We start from the raw sequence: 20,016 nt of genomic DNA on the forward strand, positions 1-20,016 counted from the left end.
ATAAGAGTGGCGCGCAGAGGTCGGGCAGGACATAAAGTTTAAATTTAGAATAACTAGCGCCTAGAATTGTGAGCGTAGCGACGGTGCGTCCTTGGATTTGGACTGAGTGGGAGCCCGAAGCGAGGGCGATAGTTTGGCTCACCGGAAAAATAGAAAGCGAACAGCGTCTTACCAGCTCTGGATGTATAAAGCTCTCGGTGCTCCCGGAGTCAAAGAGGCATGGCGTGCTCTACCCGTTAATCTGGACCTCCGCCATCGAACTTCGTAGGTGCTTTGGGCGGGATTGATCCAGGGTGACCGCGTTGAGTTGCGGGCCGCATGGCGAGTGCCCGAGGAAGTCGTATTCTTCAGATGAGCTTTCTGAGCATGCCGATGCAGATGGGGCCCGTGGATCGCACGTGGTGAGTGGCGAGGAAGATGGCGACCCCCATGAGTCGCACGTGGCCAGCCGCATGGTGGGGGTTTGCCAAGATGGCGGCCCCCATGGATCGCACGTGGCGGGAGGGGGCGGTGTCGGGGCATAGGCCACAGCGTTTCGGGCCCCGCGGGCCCGCTGGTGTTGGGAGCGATTTGATCTCTCTGCAGGGTAGTTACAAACTGGGGCCCTTTTCGTGTGGCACACTCTGGCACAGTGGCCTTTCTTCCCGCAGCTGCTGCAGGTCGCGGATTGGGCTGGGCAGTGCTGCCGCGGGTGCTGGATTTGGCCACAGAAATGGCAGGCTGGGGCAGCTGAGCAGCTAGTTGGGGCAGCAGAGTAACTGGCTTTGGCAGCGCGGTAGCTGGGGGGCCGTGTGGCACAGGCCTGGGGGGACTGTTGGTCGAGGGTCCACGATGGGGTCGAGGGGTCCACAGGAAACAACGTGAGGCTGCAGAAGGAAACTTCCATAGTGGTAGCAGCCTCCACAGTAGTGTGTAAGTCCTGGGCCCCCTTTTCTAGCAATCTTTGGCACACATAGTTCGATCTAAGGCCCGCTACGAAAACGTCCTGCCCAGCAAGCTCCCTATGTTCAGCCGCGGTAACGGCTTGATAATTACAGTCATTGGAAAGGTTGTTCAATTCCCTTACAAATTCGGCAAGCGTTTCTGTAGGCTGCTGACGGCGAGTCGTAAACACGTGGCGCGCATAAACCTCGTTAATGGGCCTAACGTACATTTTGTCCAATATCGCCAGCGCTGCGGTGTAAGAACCGGCCGGATTCAGCTGCATGGAGATTCTGTGGCTTACCCTCGCGTGCAGTAGGCTGAATTTTTGTTCCTCCGTTGTTCCGGCGGTGCTGGCTTCTGCCAGGTAGGCTTTAAAACATCTCAGCCGGTAGGAAAAAAATCCGGCCGGATTCAGCTGCATGGAGATTCTGTGGCTTACCCTCGCGTGCAGTAGGCTGAATTTTTGTTCCTCCGTTGTTCCGGCGGTGCTGGCTTCTGCCAGGTAGGCTTTAAAACATCTCAGCCAGTAGGAAAAAATTTCCTTAGCCTCTGCATCCTGTGGGTCGAGTTCTAGGCGTCCGGGCTTGAGGGCTGCTTCCATGATTTCTTCGACTGTTTCCTAAGTATATTAAATTGTTGGAACCAACAATTCTACGTACACGTGCTTGTAGGATTAGAATAGCGGTTTTAATATACTTATAACAGAGCCAGCCTGTTAGCAGTTGTACTTTCGGTGAACTGGCCGGCTAACCCTGTGGCACTGATCTTTATACAGCAGCTCCCGGGGGAGGAGTCCTGGGCGGAGCCAAGGGAGAAGCCCCGTACAACTCTCAAGCATCCCCAGAGCTACTCCCCCTGGAGGTCAGGTAGTGCAACTGCACTTACAATATAGACACATGTATATACAGGTTATAATCCGGTGTGAATCACATTCACCACAAAGCTAGAAGCTGCTCAGAGTCAAAGGGAGTTAAAGTGAGCTTCAGCATGAGCTTCATCAAGAACAGGACTCTGTCCTGGAGGATTTGGTAGGACAGACAGGTAGCAGCCGTAGTTGCCTCTATTATGGGTCTCCAATATATTTAAAGCTGGCTTGGAAAGCCTCATGGATGAAAAGCCTCTCAATCCCCTCCCCGTGGCACAGAGGACACATCTTGCCCACGCTGAGCACTGAGGCAGCAGATCAAGTGTCTTTGAGCTGCATGCCTGAAAATGGAATTAGCTACCCACCTCCTCAGTTCCTCTCAGCAGCCACTCTGCCCCATACCCCACCCCCAGCTGCCACTACGTCCCCTTGTCCCCGGCAGATAATCCGCCCCCAGCGATCACTCTATTCCCTATCCCCGGCGGCCACACTGACCCCCCCCACCCCGCCCCACCCCAGCAGCCGCTGTGTAACCTCTCGCCCGTCAGCCACTCCAGTATCACACCCTGCTCGGCAGCTGCTCCAAAACTCCAGTCCAGCAGCCACTCCATCCACCTTGCCTTGCAGCCACTCCGTAATGCCGGCCCGGCAGCCGCTCCGTAAGCTCGGCCCAGCAGAGCCACCCTGTTCCCCCGCCCGACAGCCACACCATCTCACTAAGCGGCGATCTTTCCCCGCTTGGCTGCTCCTCCACCCTTCTTGGAAGCTACTTTAATGCTTCATTCCTCCCCGAAAGCGCCTGTCCCTTCCCGGGTGACTCCAACTGCCATCGCAACATATTTTCAGACTCAGCTGATGGCTGCTCCTCCAATCAGAGACCGTTTCTCTCCTACATTTGCTACTGATTGGTTCATTCGTGATCCGAGCATCAGCTAATGTAGGACAGCAATGACTTGTTCCTGGAGGAGTGGTTCGTTGAAGGATTGTAAATTCACGTACCTATATTTTGAACACTGGGTCTATTGGCCAGTTGGAGAGGCCTGTCCACATGTCGGACAACACTTTTCTAGACTCTCTCTGCTGGTACATGTATGTATGTTCACCTTTAATGGACCAAATGCATATTCCAATTCTTAATATACTACAACTAACATACCAGAGTGGAGCACCTGAGCCACACCAGGCGATGCTTGATACAGAGCTGACCACCAAGGCGCAAGAGATGGAAGGCAGCCAATGAATTGTCCAATACCAACAGATAACTCATTCTCCCCATTGGAGAAAATTCCTCTCATTGTTCACCAAATAATCAAATGAACGGATTTGTAAAAAGTCACTATGTGCACTGTTAACATTCCTCGCCCAGTAAATGACAAATCACTTGGCAGTTATGAAAATCATTGGTTCAATATTGACCTTTATTTCCTGTTCCATAAAGCAGAAATATGCTCTAGATCTCACTAGTCTGTCTTGTTTGATGTAGGAGGTGGTGCAGAGTAATACAAAAATTGATTCAGCATTGCTAAAAATAATCATATCTTTCCTTGCTTCAATCCAGAGAAATGAAGTGAGACGTCACAGTGTGGAAACGTTATATGTATCAGATTCACGCTCAACACTTCAAACTGAAATGGATGCTGCAGAACACAAACAGACCTTGGGTCACAAGGTAATTACTTCCCTAAAGTGGAGTCACACCTGATGAAGTCAGTCATGAAGAGATCAACAGGCAGGAAGGAGTCAATGATCTCTAAGTTTTAAATGTTGAAGCACTGACAATGATATCTCAAAATTTTCCTTGTTGCACAGACCTATTTAATTTAATGCATCATACTTTTAATTTTTCTTGCGGGAATGTTCACTCTTAGAAAGATAGAATAGAACAGTACAGCACAGAACAGGCCCTTCGGCCCTCGATGTTGTGCCGAGCAATGATCACCCTACTTAAACCCACGTAACCCGTATACCCGTAACCCAACAATACCCCCATTAACCTTACACTACGGGCAATTTAGCATGGCCAATCCACCTAACCCATACATCTTTGGACTGTGGGAGGAAACCGGAGCACCCGGAGGAAACCCACGCACACACGGGGAGGACGTGCAGACTCCACACAGACAGTGACCCAGCCGGGAATCGAACCTGGGACCCTGGAGCTGTGAAGCATTGATGCTAACCACCATGCTACCGTGAGGCCCCATACTACCATGAGGCCTCTTGTTATCTGAAAGGGGAAATTTTGTTTTAGGTTTTACATTTTTTTCTTTGTTGTTGTTTCCCATCTCTAATTGCCCTTTAGAAAGTGGTGGTGAGCTGCTTATTGAATCACTGCCATCCAGGTGGTGTAGGTATCCCCACAGTTTTGTTAGGGACGGATGTTCCAGGATTGTGACCCAGATACAGTGAATGAACGATAATATGGTTCCAAATCAGGATAGTGAGTGCCTTGGAGATTTGAGCGACACTTTAGAGGTTGGTTTCTGCACATCAGGAGATGTTACCGCAGAACAGGAGCGACGTGGGCAGCAGCATTAGCAATAGATTCTGGGACTCCAGTGGAAGCCATGGAGTGAGTGGTTGCACACAGGGCAACTCCTGCTTGAAGGTGTTGGTTTTGGCCCGTTTCACCATGTTTTGGGTAGATTCGTTGGAAAAGTGGAGTGGAGAGCGTAGGGGGAGAAGTTCTCCCCTGAACGGGCATGTTTACAGGCTATCAGACCTGGCTGAAGACAGTGAAAGACATGGTAAAAGGGTTGGAGGAGACTAGTGGCGCAGTACCAATTACAAAAATGGTTGAGGGGGAAGGGTCATTGTTCCCCCCCCCCCCTCGCCCCCCCCCCTCGCCCCCCCCCCCCCCAAGGGCGCCGAAGTTCAGCTTGCCCGGGGCGCCAGCAACCCTAGGGCCGGTGCTGCCAAAATCCTGGGGGGGAGATTTGTTAGTACTCTTTGGGGGGGTTTAAACTAATTCAGCAGGGGCATGGGAACCTGGATTGTAGTTTTGGGGTGCGAGAGATTGAGAGTAGAGAGGTCAGGAGCACAGATTTGACTTTGCAGGAGGGCGGCAGTGTTCAGGTCGGTAGATTGAAGTGTGTCTATTTCAATGCCAGGAGTATACGAAATAAGGTAGGGGAACTGGCAGCATGGGTTGGTACCTGGGACTTCGATGTTGTGGCCATTTCAGAGACATGGATAGAGCAGGGACAGGAATGGTTGTTGCAGGTTCTGGGGTTTAGGTGCTTTAGTAAGGTCAGAGAAGGGGGCAAAAGAGGGGGAGGTGTGGCGCTGCTAGTCAAGGACAGTATTACCGTGGCAGAAAGGATGCAAGATGGGGACTCTTCTTCTGAGGTAGTATGGGCTGAGGTTAGAAACAGGAAAGGAGAGGTCACACTGCTGGGAGTTTTCTATAGGCCACCTAATAGTTCTGGAGATGTAGAGGAAAGGATGGCGAAAATGATTCTGGAAAAGAGCGAAAGTAACAGGGTAGTTGTTATGGGAGACTTTAACTTTCCTAATATTGACTGGAAAAGATATAGTTCGAGTACATTGGATGGGTCGTTCTTTGTACAATGTGTGCAGGAGGGTTTTCTGACACAATATGTTGACAGGCCAACAAGAGGTGAGGCCATTTTGGATTTGGTTTTGGGTAATGAACCAGGCCAGGTGTTAGATCTGGAGGTAGGTGAACACTTTGGAGATAGTGACCACAATTCGGTGACCTTTACATTAGTGATGGAAAGGGATAAGTATACCCCGCAGGGCAAGAGTTATAGCTGGGGGAAGGGCAATTATGATGCCATTAGACATGACTTAGGATGTGTAGGTTGGAGAAGTAGGCTGCAAGGGTTGGGCACACTGGATATGTGGAGCTTGTTCAAGGAGCAACTATTGCGTGTTCTTGATCAGTACGTACCAGTCAGACAGGGAGGAAAGGGTAGAGCGAGGGAACCGTGGTTTACCAAAGAAGTGGAATCTCTTGTTAAGAGGAAAAAGGAGGCCTATGTGAAGATGAGGCGTGAAGTCTCAGTTGGGGCACTTGATAGTTACAGGGAAGCGAGGAAGGATCTAAAGAGAGAGCTAAAACGAGCAAGGAGGGGACATGAGAAGTCTTTGGCAGGTAGGATCAAGGAAAACCCAAAAGCTTTCTATAGGTATGTCAGGAATAAAAGAATGACAAGGTAAGAGTAGGGCCAGTCAAGGACAGTGGTGGGAAGTTGTGTGTGGAGGCTGAGGAGATAAGCGAGATACTAAATGAATACTTTTCATCAGTATTCACTCAGGAAAAAGATAATATTGTGGAGGAGAATGCTGAGACCCAGGCTATTAGAATAGATGGCATTAAGGTGCGTAGGGAAGAAGTGTTGGCAATTCTGGAAAAGGTGAACATAGATAAGTCCCCGGGGCCTGATGGGATTTATCCTAGGATTCTCTGGGAAGCCAGGGAAGAGATTGCTGAGCCTTTGGCTTTGATTTTTAGGTCATCATTGGCTACAGGAATAGTGCCAGAGGACTGGAGGATAGCAAATGTGGTCCCTTTGTTCAAGAAGGGGAGTAGAGATAACCCCGGTAACTATAGGCCGGTGAGCCTAACATCTGTGGTGGGTAAAGTCTTGGAGAGGATTATAAAAGATACGATTTATAATCATCTAGATAGGAATAATATGATTAGGGATAGTCAGCATGGTTTTGTGAACGGTAGGTCATGCCTCACAAACCTTATCGAGTTCTTTGAGAAGGTGACTGAACAGGTGGACGAGGGTAAAGCAGTTGATGTGGTGTATATGGATTTCAGTAAAGCGTTTGATAAGGTTCCCCACGGTCGGCTATTGCAGAAAATACGGAGGCTGGGGATTGAGGGTGATTTAGAGATGTGGATCAGAAATTGGCTAGTTGAAATAAGACAGAGAGTGGTGGTTGATGGGAAATGTACAGAATGGAGTTCAGTTACGAGTGGCGTACCACAAGGATCTGTTATGGGGCCGTTGCTGTTTGTAATTTTTATAAATGACCTAGAGGAGGGCGCAGAAGGATGGGTAAGTAAATTTGCAGACGACACTAAAGTCGGTGGAGTTGTAGACAGTGCGGAAGGATGTTGCAGGTTACAGAGGGACATAGATATGCTGTAGAGCTGGGCTGAGAGGTGGCAAATGGAGTTTAATGTGGAGAAGTGTGAGGTGATTCACTTTGTAAAGAATAACAGGAATGCGGAATATTTGGCTAATGGTAAAATTCTTGGTAGTGTGGATGAGCAGAGGGATCTCGGTGTCCATGTACATAGATCCCTGAAAGTTGCCACCCAGGTTGATAGGGTTGTGAAGGAGGCCTATGGTGTGATGGCCTTTATTGGTAGAGGGATTGAGTTCCGGAGCCATGAGGTCATGTTGCAGTTGTACAAAACTCTAGTACGGCCGCATTTGGAGTATTGCGTACAGTTCTGGTCACCTCATTATAGGAAGGACGTGGAAGCTTTGGAACGGGTGCAGAGGAGATTTACCAGGATGTTCCCTGGTATGGAGGGAAAATCTTATGAGGAAAGGGTGATGGACTTGAGGTTGTTTTCGTTAGAGAGAAGAAGGTTAAGAGGTGACCTAATAGAGGCATACAAAATGATCAGAGGATTAGATAGGGTGGACAGCGAGAGCCTTCTCCCGCGGATGGAGGTGGCTAGCACGAGGGGACATAGCCTTAAATTGAGGGGTAAAAGATATAGGTCAGAGGTGGGTTTTTTACGCAAAGAGTGGTGAGGCCGTGGAATGCCCTACCTGCAACAGTAGTGAACTCGCCAACATTGAGGGCATTTAAAAGTTTATTGGATAAGCATATGGATGATAAGGGCATAGTGTAGGTTAGATGGCCTTTAGTTTTTTCCATGTCGGTGTAACATTGAGGGCCGAAGGGCCTGTACTGCGCTGTATCATTCTATGTTCTATGTTCTATGATTGAATGACAGAGCAGACTCGATGGGCTGGATGGCCTAATTCTGCTCCGAAGTCTTATGGTCTTATGATTGTTGTATGCGTCCCCCAATCTAGGGTTCAAACAAACGAGATGTGTTTGCGGTCTTTTGGGTTTCACAGTGGGATGAAACAGGGGGTCCTGCTGTCGCCGTTGCTGTTTGCATTGGCGATTCAGCCCTTGCCGATGGCCCTTCGGTCGTGCGTGAGTGGCGAGGGATTGTGTGTGTGTGGGGGGGGGGGGGGGTTCCAGACATCATTGTATGCGGATGACTTGTTGTTGTTTGTGTCAGATCTGTTGGGAAGAATGGGCAGAATTGTAGGCTTGTTAGAGAGATTCATTCACCTGAGGACGGAGCAGAGCTCCGAAAGCTAGTGATTTGAAACAAACCTGTTGGACTTTAACCTGGTGTTGTAAGACTTCTTACTGTGCTCACCCCAGTCCAATGCCGGCATCTCCACATCAGAGAGATTCAAGGCATTTTCTAGCTATAAGCTGAACATAGGGAAGGGCAGGGCATGGGGAAAACCTTTGCATTTGAGATAGCAAGTGAGCAATTTAGGTATCTGGGTATTCAGGTAATTCATGAATGGGCCACAATACATAGGTAGAACTTGACAGGGTGAGTGGAAGAAGTCAAAGGGAGACTTTAAAAGGTGGGATACGTTACATAAGAACAGAACAACTAGAAGCAGGAGTAGGCCATCTGGCCCCTCGAGCCTGCTCCACCATTCAATGAGATCACGGCTGATCTTTTGTGGACTCAGCTGCACTTTCCGGCCCGAACACCATAACCCTTAATCCCTTTATTCTTCAAAAAATTATCTATCTTTACCTTAAAAACATTTAATGAAGGAGCCTCAACTGCTTCACTGGGCAAGGAATTCCATAGATTCACAACCCTTTGGGTGAAGAAGTTCCTCCTAAACTCAGTCCTAAATCTACTTGCCCTTATTTTGAGGCTGTGCCTTGACATTGGCAGGGAAGGTGCAGGTGGTAAAAATGGATTGTCAAGGCTCCTCTTTGTTTTTCAGTCCCTCCTGATTTTTCTCCCTAAGGCCTTTTTTCGGAAGGTGAAGGCTCTGGTCTTGGAATTTGAATGGGCAGGAAAGGTGCCGGGGGTGAGAAGGGCCCTGCTGCAAAGGCAAAGGCAGGGAGGGGGTTGGTGCACCGGATCCTGTTGCACTTCTATTTGGCAGCGAGTGTGGAGAAGGTGAGACGGGGAGTTGGAGGGGGCAGAGTGGATCTGGTTGAAGTCCTGTAGGGTCTCTGATTCGAGGGCTCTGGTGATGGCCTCATTGCCGCTGGCTCCGAGGAAGTATTCAGAGAGTCGGGTGGTGGAGTTGACGAATAAGATCTGGAATCAGTTGAGGAGGCACTTTAAATTGGGTCACATGTTGGTGCTGACACCACTGTATGTGAACCATGGGTATTGGCCAGTGGTGAGACGGAATGGATGGGATGTATAAGTGGTGGAAGGAGGAGGGGTTGAAGCGGGTTAGGGATATGTTCTTGGAGGGTAAATTCACTGGGTTGGATGAGCTGCGGGAGGGGTTTGAGTTGCCGAGGGGAAGTGAGTTTCGGTACTGACAGGTTTGCGACTTTGCTACCAACGTTCCCCTAACTACCAGAGTACATGCTGCTGGAGAAGCTGCTGTTCCCAGATGAGGTGGAGAGGGCAGGACCGCGGACACATATGGGTGTGTGGTCGAGCAAGGTGGAAAGGATTAAGCAGATGTGGGAGGGGGGGGATTGGGGAGGGAGAAAGGATGGGGCTCTGGAGTGAGGGGATGCGGCGAGTGAACTCAACCTCCTCCTGTGCTAGAATGAACTTCATTCAGTTTAAAGTGATGCACAGGGTACACATGGCTTGGGCTCGGATGAGTGGGTTCTTCCCAGGGGTAACGGATGGATGTGAGAGGTATGGGCCAGGGGCCGGCGAATCATGTTCACATGCTTTAGGTTTGCGAGAAGTTAGATGTTCTGGGCGGCAGTGTTTGGGACCTTATCGAGGATAGTGGGAACCAAGGTGAAGGCAGACCCTATAGTGATGTTCTTTTGGGTTTCGGAGGAGCCAGAGCTGCTGGAGGAGAGGGGGCCGATGTCATGGCCTTCGCCTCTCTGTCTGCCCAGCGACAGACTCCTTTGAATTGGAGGTCGGTTACGCTGCCATGGGTTGCTTGGGAGACCAGTACATGTTTCTTTGGTTGGAAAAGATTAAGTTTGCCTTAAGGGGATTCAAGTATGGTGGATGCCGTTAATTATGATATTTGAGGAGTTGTTCATCGAGCGGGGGGACTAAAAGGGAAAAAACGTACAAACTCTGTTTTTTTGGAATGTGGTGTTGTTTACGTTTGCAATAAAATCAGCGTAATTTTCCGTCAACGGGATCCTACAATCCGCCGACTCTGCACCCATGCCCGCAGGTTTCCTGATGGCATGGGTTGGCCTCAATAGGAAGCCCCATTGGCTGGTTGCAGGAATGGAGAATCCCACTGCCGGCTGGGTCGCACTGCGCCGGAAAACGAGGTTGATGGACTGGAGAATCCCGCCCAATATCTTTTAAAAGAAACAATAGCTTCTGGTCGGAGATCTACAGCTCACAAGAAACTCACTACCTGTGACACAGGGTGTACAGCCAGAGGTGGAATTTCCTTGTCCTAGCTCGAGAACAGTGTTTCAGGAGGCTCCTGTACGAGGGAAGACTCAGCAATCAGGATATGAGGCAGGCAGCAAAAGACAAGGCTGAAATCTCTGCAACCAGAAGTGCCAAGTGAATGACCCATCCTCCCTCTATTCCTGAGATCCCAGATACCAGTCTTCAGTTAATTCAATAGCAAGAAATGGCTGAAAGCACTGAAGGCAGCAAAGGCTACCAGCCCTGACAACAGTCTTGTATTCCAGAACTAGCCACATTCCCAGCCATGTTATTCCATTACAGTTATATAACTCTGGCAACCAGCTTACAATGAGGAACATTTTCCAGGCAGGTTCTGTCCACTAAAAGCATGACCAACCCACATCTATCCAATTAGCATCCCATCAGTTTACTCTCAATCATCAGCAGTGATGGCTTGTTTTGTCAGCAGTGGTGTCAAGCGACGCTTACCCAGCAATAACCTTCTCACTGATGCTCAGTTTAAGTTCCATCAGGAACCTAAGTAAAGGTTCCAGAACTCCGTAAAGCCTTGGCCCAAACACAGGCGAAAGAGTTCCAGAGATGTGGTAAGAGTGGCTGTCCTTGGCATCAAGACAGCATTTGACTGAGTGTGGCATCAAGGAACCCTGGCAAAATTGAAATTTGTAGGAATGGAGGGGCAGATTCTCCACTAACTGGAGTCATACTTCATACAACGAAAGATAGTTCTGGTTATTTGAAGCCAATCATCTCACCCCAGTACATCATTGCAGGAGTTCCTCAAGGTGTTGTCCTAAGCCTAACCACTTCTGCTACTTCCTTCTGTTGGTAGTTTAAAAATCTACAGTTTTAGTTTGGCGAACATTTTTGTAGTCTGTTTCAATATTATTTAGCATAATAAACTAATATGGTCGGAAATGTTGTACTAATTCAGAAGATATTTTAAAACAAAACCAATTGTGAGACAATTAAATAATAAGTAATTAATTAATTGATATATTAGTAATGCTGGAAATAATCAAAGTTTGTCATGTTTTATGGCTTATTAGGGTGGCACAGTGGTTAGCACTGCTGCCTCACAGTTCCAGGGACCCTGGTTCAATTCCGGCCTTGGGTGACTATGTGGAGTTTAGACGTTCTCCCGGGATCTGCGTAGGTTTCCTCCGGGTACTCCAGTTTCCTTCGACAGTCAAAGATGTGCACGTTCGATGGATTGGCATGCCAAAATTGCCCCTTGATGTCCAAAGAGGTGCAGGTTGGGTGGGGTTACGGGGATAGGACAGGGGAATGGGCCTAGGTAGGGTGCTCTTTCAGAGGACGGTGCAGTCTCGATGGACCAAATGGCCTCTTTCTGCACTGTAGGAATTCTCTGACGATGCATTTGAGTTTAAACATAAATAATGCAAATTGTGAAATGGTGGCTGGGATTCTCCGTTGGCTGAAGCCGAAATCAGGAAACGCGATTGGCCGGAGAATAGGTTCTGATGCTGAAATCGTGGCGGGCACCGATTTGATGCCAAATTGCAATTCTCTGCCACCTTGACAGTAGCGTCAATGTGTACCGGAACGCAGGTACAGTAAACAGGGATTCGCATATCATTAATGTGCCGAACCCAATATTTTCCGCGGCGCCTGCAATTCTCGGCCTCCAATGGGCCGAGTTCCCGACGGCACGGTTCACCTGTACTTTTAAAAATCGTGAAACCGGCATCATGGTTGATAAAGGAGAGAGAGGAAGTAGGACATGTTGTGCTATTCACCCTGGGGTAACATGGACTGCAACAGGATGCAGTTAGACTGGAAAGCAGACAACAAACTTAGACATTGGTTCAGTACGATTTATTGAACTTCTGTAACAGTGAACACAGCTGGCTGTGGGTTGACTCTCTACTACTCTAAGTGTACTAACTCAAACTAACTAGACCAGACTAGCTCTGATCCACGTGTAGAAGGTGCTGACTGATATACACACCCTGACTGTCACTACAGTTGTCACCAATGGAAAGAGGCAGAGTGCTGATGACTCGTGTGTTTTATAGTTGGAAGCCCCCCTCAGTGTTCTGTCTGGTGATTGGTTGTGTTCTATCCCGTGTGTTGATTGGCTCACCTGGGTGTCTGTAACTGCCTGTCTTTACCTCATGATGTGCATGGTGCATATTATGACAGGACACAGAGAGGAGCAACTGCAGGCTGCCAGTGCCAGGGGAGGAGGGTGGGGTGCGGAGAAACAGGCTGAGTGGCTGTGGTGACCTACCATGGGACTGGGGCAGTGCGCAGGCATGGACCGTCATTACCGTGGCCTACAAGGCAGCCATTTTTCTGCACATTGCACTGACCACCCACCTTGGCCCCGGATCTGCAGAGTGCACCGGCCGTATGGATGAGGAGAAGGACCTCCTCGTGAATCTGCTCCTGGGCCTGGCTAAGCTTGCCATCAACAGGCCCAGGCAGTGGGTGATTGAGGGGGTTGTGCAACCCGACTTCCACAGCTATGTTCATGACCAGGTGTCCCTGGAGAGGGAGCATGCGGTGTCTAAGGGCATCCTTGAGACCTTCAGTGCCCTTTGGGCACCGTGGGGGACTGGGTTACCTTATTAATCCCGTAAATCACATTTTTATTTAATGTTTTAAGTTTCATTTGTGATTTGTTTTTTGTTTAAGGCAGTTTCTTATATGGGACTGTCCCTTTAATTTGTCCCTCAGTTCATTTGATTTTATTGAATTAATTATTTGTGTTGAACAAAATAGTTGAAGCATGAACAGTTTACCTGACCTTTAGAAGCATGAGCACCATTGGGGCAGCAGCTAGCAATCAAATACCAAAGAGCTGGGCTTAGGCACTAGGGATATCCTCGTGACCAAAAGGCGAGTGTATGGATCAGGAAGGGCAACTGAGCACAGTCTTCCCAATGTTTCCCATCTTGGGTCTAGGGGCTCTTGATGTGGTCGGGGGGGTGAGTGTGCAGAGAGAGGTTCTCCAGTACAGCTGACTTGCTGGATGGCATGCTGAGAGAAGGCGGGACACGTAAGGCTGGGGAGGCACGGGAGTATCCCGGGGTGGAAGCTCTAACTGATTGTCAGTCTCTCTCCTCCAGTTCGTCACAGAGAGCAAATTGGATGGTGGTGTCGGCCCCGCGGAGGATGCCCTCGCGGCGTTGGTGGCAGCCCATGCGGCCGGACGCTGGGGAAGGCAGCAGCATCGATGCTGGCTGAAGGCGGAGCTCCATGTTCAGGGGGCCAATGCGCACTTGTGCCACGCCCTCACAGATTGGCGCTCCATGGAGGAAGACACCCGCTCCCCATTGCTGTGAAGGTCACCGCAGCCTTGAACATCTACCAGTTCATTCCAGGGCTTGAGGCAGTGACTTATGTGGCATTTCACAAGCCACGGCCCACAAATGCCCTGTGCTGAGGCAGCAGAAAATATCAACTTTGAGCTGGACCAAGCCCGCCAAGGTGCCGGGGCTCCAGGATTCTCCGCCATCGACGGGATGCCCCAGGTCCGGGTGGTAATTGATAGCATCAGGGAATGCCCTTCATTAACAGGAAACGGTTCATTCCCTGAATGTTGAACACCTGTGTGACCACGACCTCTGGATCAGACACATTTGTGGATGCTTCCTAGGGACCGTGCATGCTTCCTAGCTACATCCCGGGACACTCGGATATCCCCGGCGTCTTCCACCACTCTAGGATGATGGGTTGGCGTTTGGGGGACACGGGGGTCCTAGCTGAGGTCCTAGCTGATGATGCCAGTGCGGAGGCCTGAGATGGAGGCAGAGACCTGATATAACCAGGCCCATGTTGCCACCCATGCTATGCATTGGACTGCTCAAAATGCAGTTCCGATGTCTGGACCCCTCTAGTGGTGCGGTGCAGGAGGGTCGCCCACTATGTGGTGGCCTGCTGTGCCCTCAACACCTGGCACAGCAGCAGGGCAACATGCTGGAGGAGGAGGAGGGACTTGCAGCCTCTTCTGAGGAGGGAGAGGAGGTGGACCAGGAAGAGATGGAGGGCGAGACCGGGGGGGGGGGGGGGGGGGGGAGACATGCACGAGGATTGGAGGATAGAGGACAGGTGGTGGCGAGGGTCCGGCACACCTGGAGGACCAGGGAGACCATCGTCCTCACCTGATTCTCATAGGACAAGACTCTGCCCATCGGCTCACGCCCTCAACCATTCACCTCCAAGAGAATGGAGAGACACCAGGAAGAATCTGATATCCAAGCTGCGGTCAAGGTTGCGGTTGCTGAAACTCTGCCGACAATGCAGGTGGCTCTGGACAAGGTGGAGAGGTGATTTAAAGCCCATGAAAATATGATTAACGAACTGAAAAAAGCTGCAGTAGGCCAGGGCGTCCGGATCACCGCCATAGAGAAAGAGGGGGCAAGGCTGGTCACTATGCACGGGAGATTGAAGGGGAAAATCGGAAAACAAGAGAGTTGGTCGAAGCGACAAAACCTGCGGATCGTGGGCCTGCCGGAGGGGATCGAAGGTTAGAGCCCACACACCATGTGGCCCACATGCTGAGCAACATGGTGGGAAGCGATAGCTACCGCAGGCCACCAGAAATCAACAGAGCACACCGGTCGCTTCGCCCGAACCCCATAGCCAGGAAACAACCGAGGGCAATATCGCCAAAATGCACTGGTACCAAGACCGGGAACGAATTTTGCTTTTGGTGAGACACACTAAGAACTGTAACTGGGAAGGTCACCAGAGTGGGATCTACCAGGACATTGGGGCTGACCTGGCCAAGCACCAGGCAGAATTCAATAGGGCGAAGGCCACGCTGTACAAAAGCGGCATAAGATTTGGGATGCTAGTGGCAGCGCAGTGGGTTAGCCCTGCTGCCTCATGACGCCGAGGTCCCAGGTTCAATCCTGGCCCTGGGTCACTGTCATAGAACATAGAACAGTACAGCACAGAACAGGCCCTTCGGCCCTCGATGTTGTGCCGAGCCATGATCACCCCACTCAAACCCACGTATCCACCCTATACCCGTAACCCAACAACCCTCCCCCTTAACCTTACTTTTTTAGGACACTACGGGCAATTTATCATGGCCAATCCACCTAACCCGCACATCTTTGGACTGTGGGAGGAAACCGGAGCACCCGGAGGAAACCCACGCACACACGGGGAGGACGTGCAGACTCTGCACAGACAGTGACCCAGCCGGGAATCGAACCTGGGACCCTGGAGCTGTGAAGCATTTATGCTAACCACCATGCTACCGTGCTGTCCATGTGGAGTTTGCACATTCTCCCAGTGTTTGTGTGGGTTTCGCCCCCACAACCCAAAGGTGTGCAGGCTAGGTGGATTGGCCACGCTAAATTACCCCTTAATTGGAGAAATGAACTGGGTACTCTAAATTTAAAAGAAAAAAAAAGTGGGATGCTGAACCAAACCAAGATCTGGGTCACATTCCAAATCAGGGAACACTTTTTTATGTCCCTGCGGATGCAGATAAGTTCGTCTTGAAGAGCAGACTAGAAAAATGGCATCAAGAATAGTGATGGAGAGCTCATACGAAGAGACTTTTATTTCTTACTTTCTACTTTTTGAATTGCCAACTGTGAACCACCATGACAATAACTTGATGTGGGATTGTATTCCTCGTTCCGGGGACGAGGGAGGAAAGAGTAAGATAGGAACGAGGGCAGCAGAGCGCAGGAGAAGGTGAGAGGAATGACGGATAAGAAGCAGAGGGAATGGGCGACGGGAGGGTGCACAGCTATCCTCGGGAGTGGGGCCACCACCCACGTGGGTACGAGCCCCAAGAAGAGTGCAGGAAAGAGAGACCTGGGTGCATCTCCTGCAAGGGGGAAAATGCCTGGCGAGGTGGGAGGCAGACATTGGTAATGGGGGGACAACTGAGGAAAGAAACAGAAGGAAGGAAGAAGGAGGGGGCAGCTACAGGGTGGGGGGGGGGGGGGGGGGAAGAAGACAGCAGGGTGGGAAGAAAACGCCACGAGGGGAATACTGGTAGAGAGGGATCGAGGGCTACAACAGGCCATATGTGGAAATTTGGAACAATATGGCATCGCAAGCGACAATTTTGAAGGGTCTCTGAACAAATTGGGAAATCCGGGAGTGCAGGGGCTCATTCACATGGTGTACTCACAGTTGGCGGCCATGTTGGGTGGCATCTGGATAAAGGGAAACCATGGAGAGTAGGGGCCCGACCTCATGGGGAGAACGATGCCCGTGGCCATTTTGGACGGCCCCCTAACAAAGGGAAACCTTGGAGTGCAGGGGTGCATCCATCAGTTAAGTATGCTTGATCCAACAGGAGCGGGAGAACAAAACTCCCCATCAGGATAGTCACCTGGAACGTCAGGGGATTTAACGGCCCAGAGAAAAGATAGAATCTTCGCCCACCTGAAAAGTTTGAAAGCCAACATAGTCTTCCTCCAAGAGACGCACCTAAGAAAGAAGGACCGACCGTGGGTGAGGAAGGGCTGGGTGGGACAGACCTACCATTCCTGTTACTGTACGAGGGCCACGGGGTAGCTGATAGTCACGGCAACGAAAATGGTTATGGACCCAGGGGGACTGTACGCCATGGTCAGCGGTGTCCTAGACGGGGCACCGTTATTACTGGAGAATGTGTGTGCTTCCAACTGGGATGACAGGGAGTTTATAAAGAAGACCATGGTGGAAATCCCCGACATAGGCACACACCGACTGATTATGGTAGGAGACTTACACTGTGTACCCGACCCACAGACAGACAGGTCGAACCCCAAAACAGGGAAGACCCCTAATATGGTGAAAGAACTCGCCACATTCATGGAGAAGATGAGGGCAGTGTCACAATATGCACCCATGCACATCATGAGGTAAAGACAGGCAGTGGCACACACCCAGGTTAGCCAATCAACATACAGGGCAGAACACAACCAATCACCAGACAGAACACTAGAGGGGGACTTCCAACTATAAAACACACGAGAAATCAGTACTCTGCCTCTTCCCACTGGTGACCACTGTAGTGACAGTCAGGGTGTATATATCAGTCAGCACCTTCTACACGTGGATCAGAGCTAGTCTGGTCTAGATAGTTAGAGTTAGTATACGTAGAGTAGTAGAGTGTCAACCCACAGCCAGCTATGTGCATTGTTACAGAAGTTCAATAAATCGTATTGAACCAACGCCTAAGTTTGGTGTATGCTTTACCATCCATCTGCATCCTGTTGCAGTCCATGTTACCGAAGGGTGAATAACACAACGTGATACCAGGCATCTACTTCATCAAAGTAATTTACCTTGAATAATTCAGTAATGAGCAGCAAGTGCCTTCCAGTGGCATGGAGAAGATCCAGGCCCCTCCATAGCTCTGATCTCTGGAAATCTCGGCACCAACTGGCGGGTCTTCAAGCAGAAATTCAGTCTGTACATTGAGGCCTCGGGCCTTGAGGATGCATCTGTTCAACTCACTCACTTTTGACGACGGCGAGGACAAGACCAAGTTCCGGACCGTGTTAGCCAAATTCAACAGTCGTTGTGAAGTCGAAACGAATGAGAGCTTTGAGTGCTATGTCTTCCACAACGCCTTCAGGGTAAGGATGAGCCTTTCCAATCCTTTCTAACTTATCCCCACATATTAGCGCAATCCTGCAACTACGGTTACGCCGCTGATTCCCTCATCAGGGATCAGAACGTGTTTGGAGTCCACTCCGACGCCCTGCGGGAGCAGCTCCTAAAAATAAAAACCATGACCCTGCCAGTCGCCACCAAGACGTGTAAAGTCCATGAATAGGCGAAAAGTCGCTACTCCCGCCTTAAATCGGCAGAACAGGACCAACTTGCCTCCCACGAGGCAGAGAGTGTACAGGCCATCGCCTGAATACGGCGCCTTAGCATCGATGACGGCGGCCATTTCACGTGCCTTTTCTGGGGTCCCACGCATGCGCACCATAGATGGGAGAACGAAGCAGCCGAAGACCACACTGTGCAGGTGCAAGCGGTGGCTGACCGCACTGCACATGCGCAACGACGCACGGAGCGCTACGACGTCAACGTCATGACGTGCCCAAACTGCAGCACCGCCAACTTAAAGCGGCAATGCCCTGCAAGAGGCAGGCGGTGTTTAAATTGTGGGAAGCCTGGCCATTATGCAGCCTTGTGCAGGTCTGCACCACCGATTGTGGGCCAGCGATCCCAGTTCCAATGCAAATGCATTCGCAGTGTGTAGCAAGGGCTGCTGGATTCGGAACCTGGTAACACCACGGATCCAGAGGACGACTGCTTGGAGTCCCCATATTGTGTGGGCATCATTACTACGTATGACAAGGCCTCGACAAAATTAGCAACACGCTTACCTATCCTCAATGTGGATTCTGCAGACGAATGGCGTGCTGTCGTACAAGTTAACCAATGCAGCATCCGGTTCAAGCTGGGCACTGGTGCTTCAGCCACTCTCATATCTCAAGCAGATCTTGCTCACATCCAAAGGCAGCCAAAAATTCTGCTGCTGGCCTGCCAGCTGCTTGATTATAAAGGCAATGCCATCACTGCATTAGGATTCTGTCACCTGCATGTCTCTAACAAGGCCATCCAAGCCACACTGCAATTCAAAATCGTCAAGCCTGACAAGGCTTCCCTGCTTGGTGCCCATGCATGCAAGCTACTCAATCTCGTTCAGCGCGTATATGCCATGTCCTCTGCCAATGTGAATCTTCAGGCTGACATTGACAAAATTCTGTCACAATACCCGGATGTGTTTAGTGGAATTGGTACGGTGCCGAACCTCTACAAAATCTTACTCGGGCCTGATGCCACGCCTGTGATCCATGCACCATGCCGGGTGCCGGCTCCTCTAAAGGTCCGTTTAAAGGTGCAGCTGCAGGAGCTCCAAGACCAGGGCATAATCTCTAAAGTGACGGAACCGACTGACTGGGTCAGCTTGATGGTCTGTGTAAAGAAGCCCTCTGGAGAACTGCGCATATGTATAGATCCCAAGGATCTTAACCGAAACATAATGCGGGAACACTATCCAATCCCGAAGCGGGAGGAACTAACCAGTGAGATGGCACACGCCAAATTCTTCACAAAGCTAGATGCATCACGTGGTTTCTTGCAGACAAAACTGGATGAGTCCAGCAGGAAGCTCTGCACATTTAACACACCTTTCGGAATGTACTGTTACAACCGCATGCCATTCGGTATTGTTTCAGCCTCCAAAATCTTTCACAGGATCATGGAACAGATGCTGAAGGGCATTGAGGGTGTGCGTATCTACGTAGATGATGTAATCATATGGTCCACGGCCCCAGAGGAACACATATTTCGTCTCCAACAAGTCTTTAGACGCATACATGCCAACGGCCTCAAGTTGAACAAGGCCAAATGCTCCTTTGGCATGTCATCAATCAAGTTTTTAGGTGATCAAATATCCCAGCAGGGTGTGTAACCAGATTCGGACAGAGTCAAGGCCATCCAACGACCCTGGAAGACAAGAAGGCGGTACTTTGCTTGCTGGGTACGGTTAACTTCTTGGGAAAGTTCATTCCCAACCTCGCCTCACACACCACGGCTCTCAGGCATCTGGTGAAGAAGTCCACTGCATTCCAGTGACTACCCACTGAAAAGTGGCTCGAGCTAAAGGCAAAGCTCATCACTGTTCCGG

At 50.3% G+C, this 20,016-nt stretch overlaps 1 protein-coding gene across 1 annotated transcript in view; it reads left to right on the forward strand.

The window, feature by feature from the left end:
• Positions 1–20,016, forward strand: part of LOC119962278 (microtubule-associated protein futsch-like) — a 433,376-nt gene that overhangs the window by 333,982 nt on the left and 79,378 nt on the right. The window contains exon 31 of the mRNA XM_038790266.1: positions 3,348–3,458. Coding sequence (XP_038646194.1) covers positions 3,348–3,458 — 111 coding nt within the window. The remainder of the gene's footprint in view (positions 1–3,347; positions 3,459–20,016) is intronic.

The sequence above is a fragment of the Scyliorhinus canicula genome, chromosome 2 (genome assembly GCF_902713615.1).
Source record: "Scyliorhinus canicula chromosome 2, sScyCan1.1, whole genome shotgun sequence".
In the NCBI taxonomy this organism is placed as follows: Eukaryota; Metazoa; Chordata; class Chondrichthyes; order Carcharhiniformes; family Scyliorhinidae; genus Scyliorhinus; species Scyliorhinus canicula.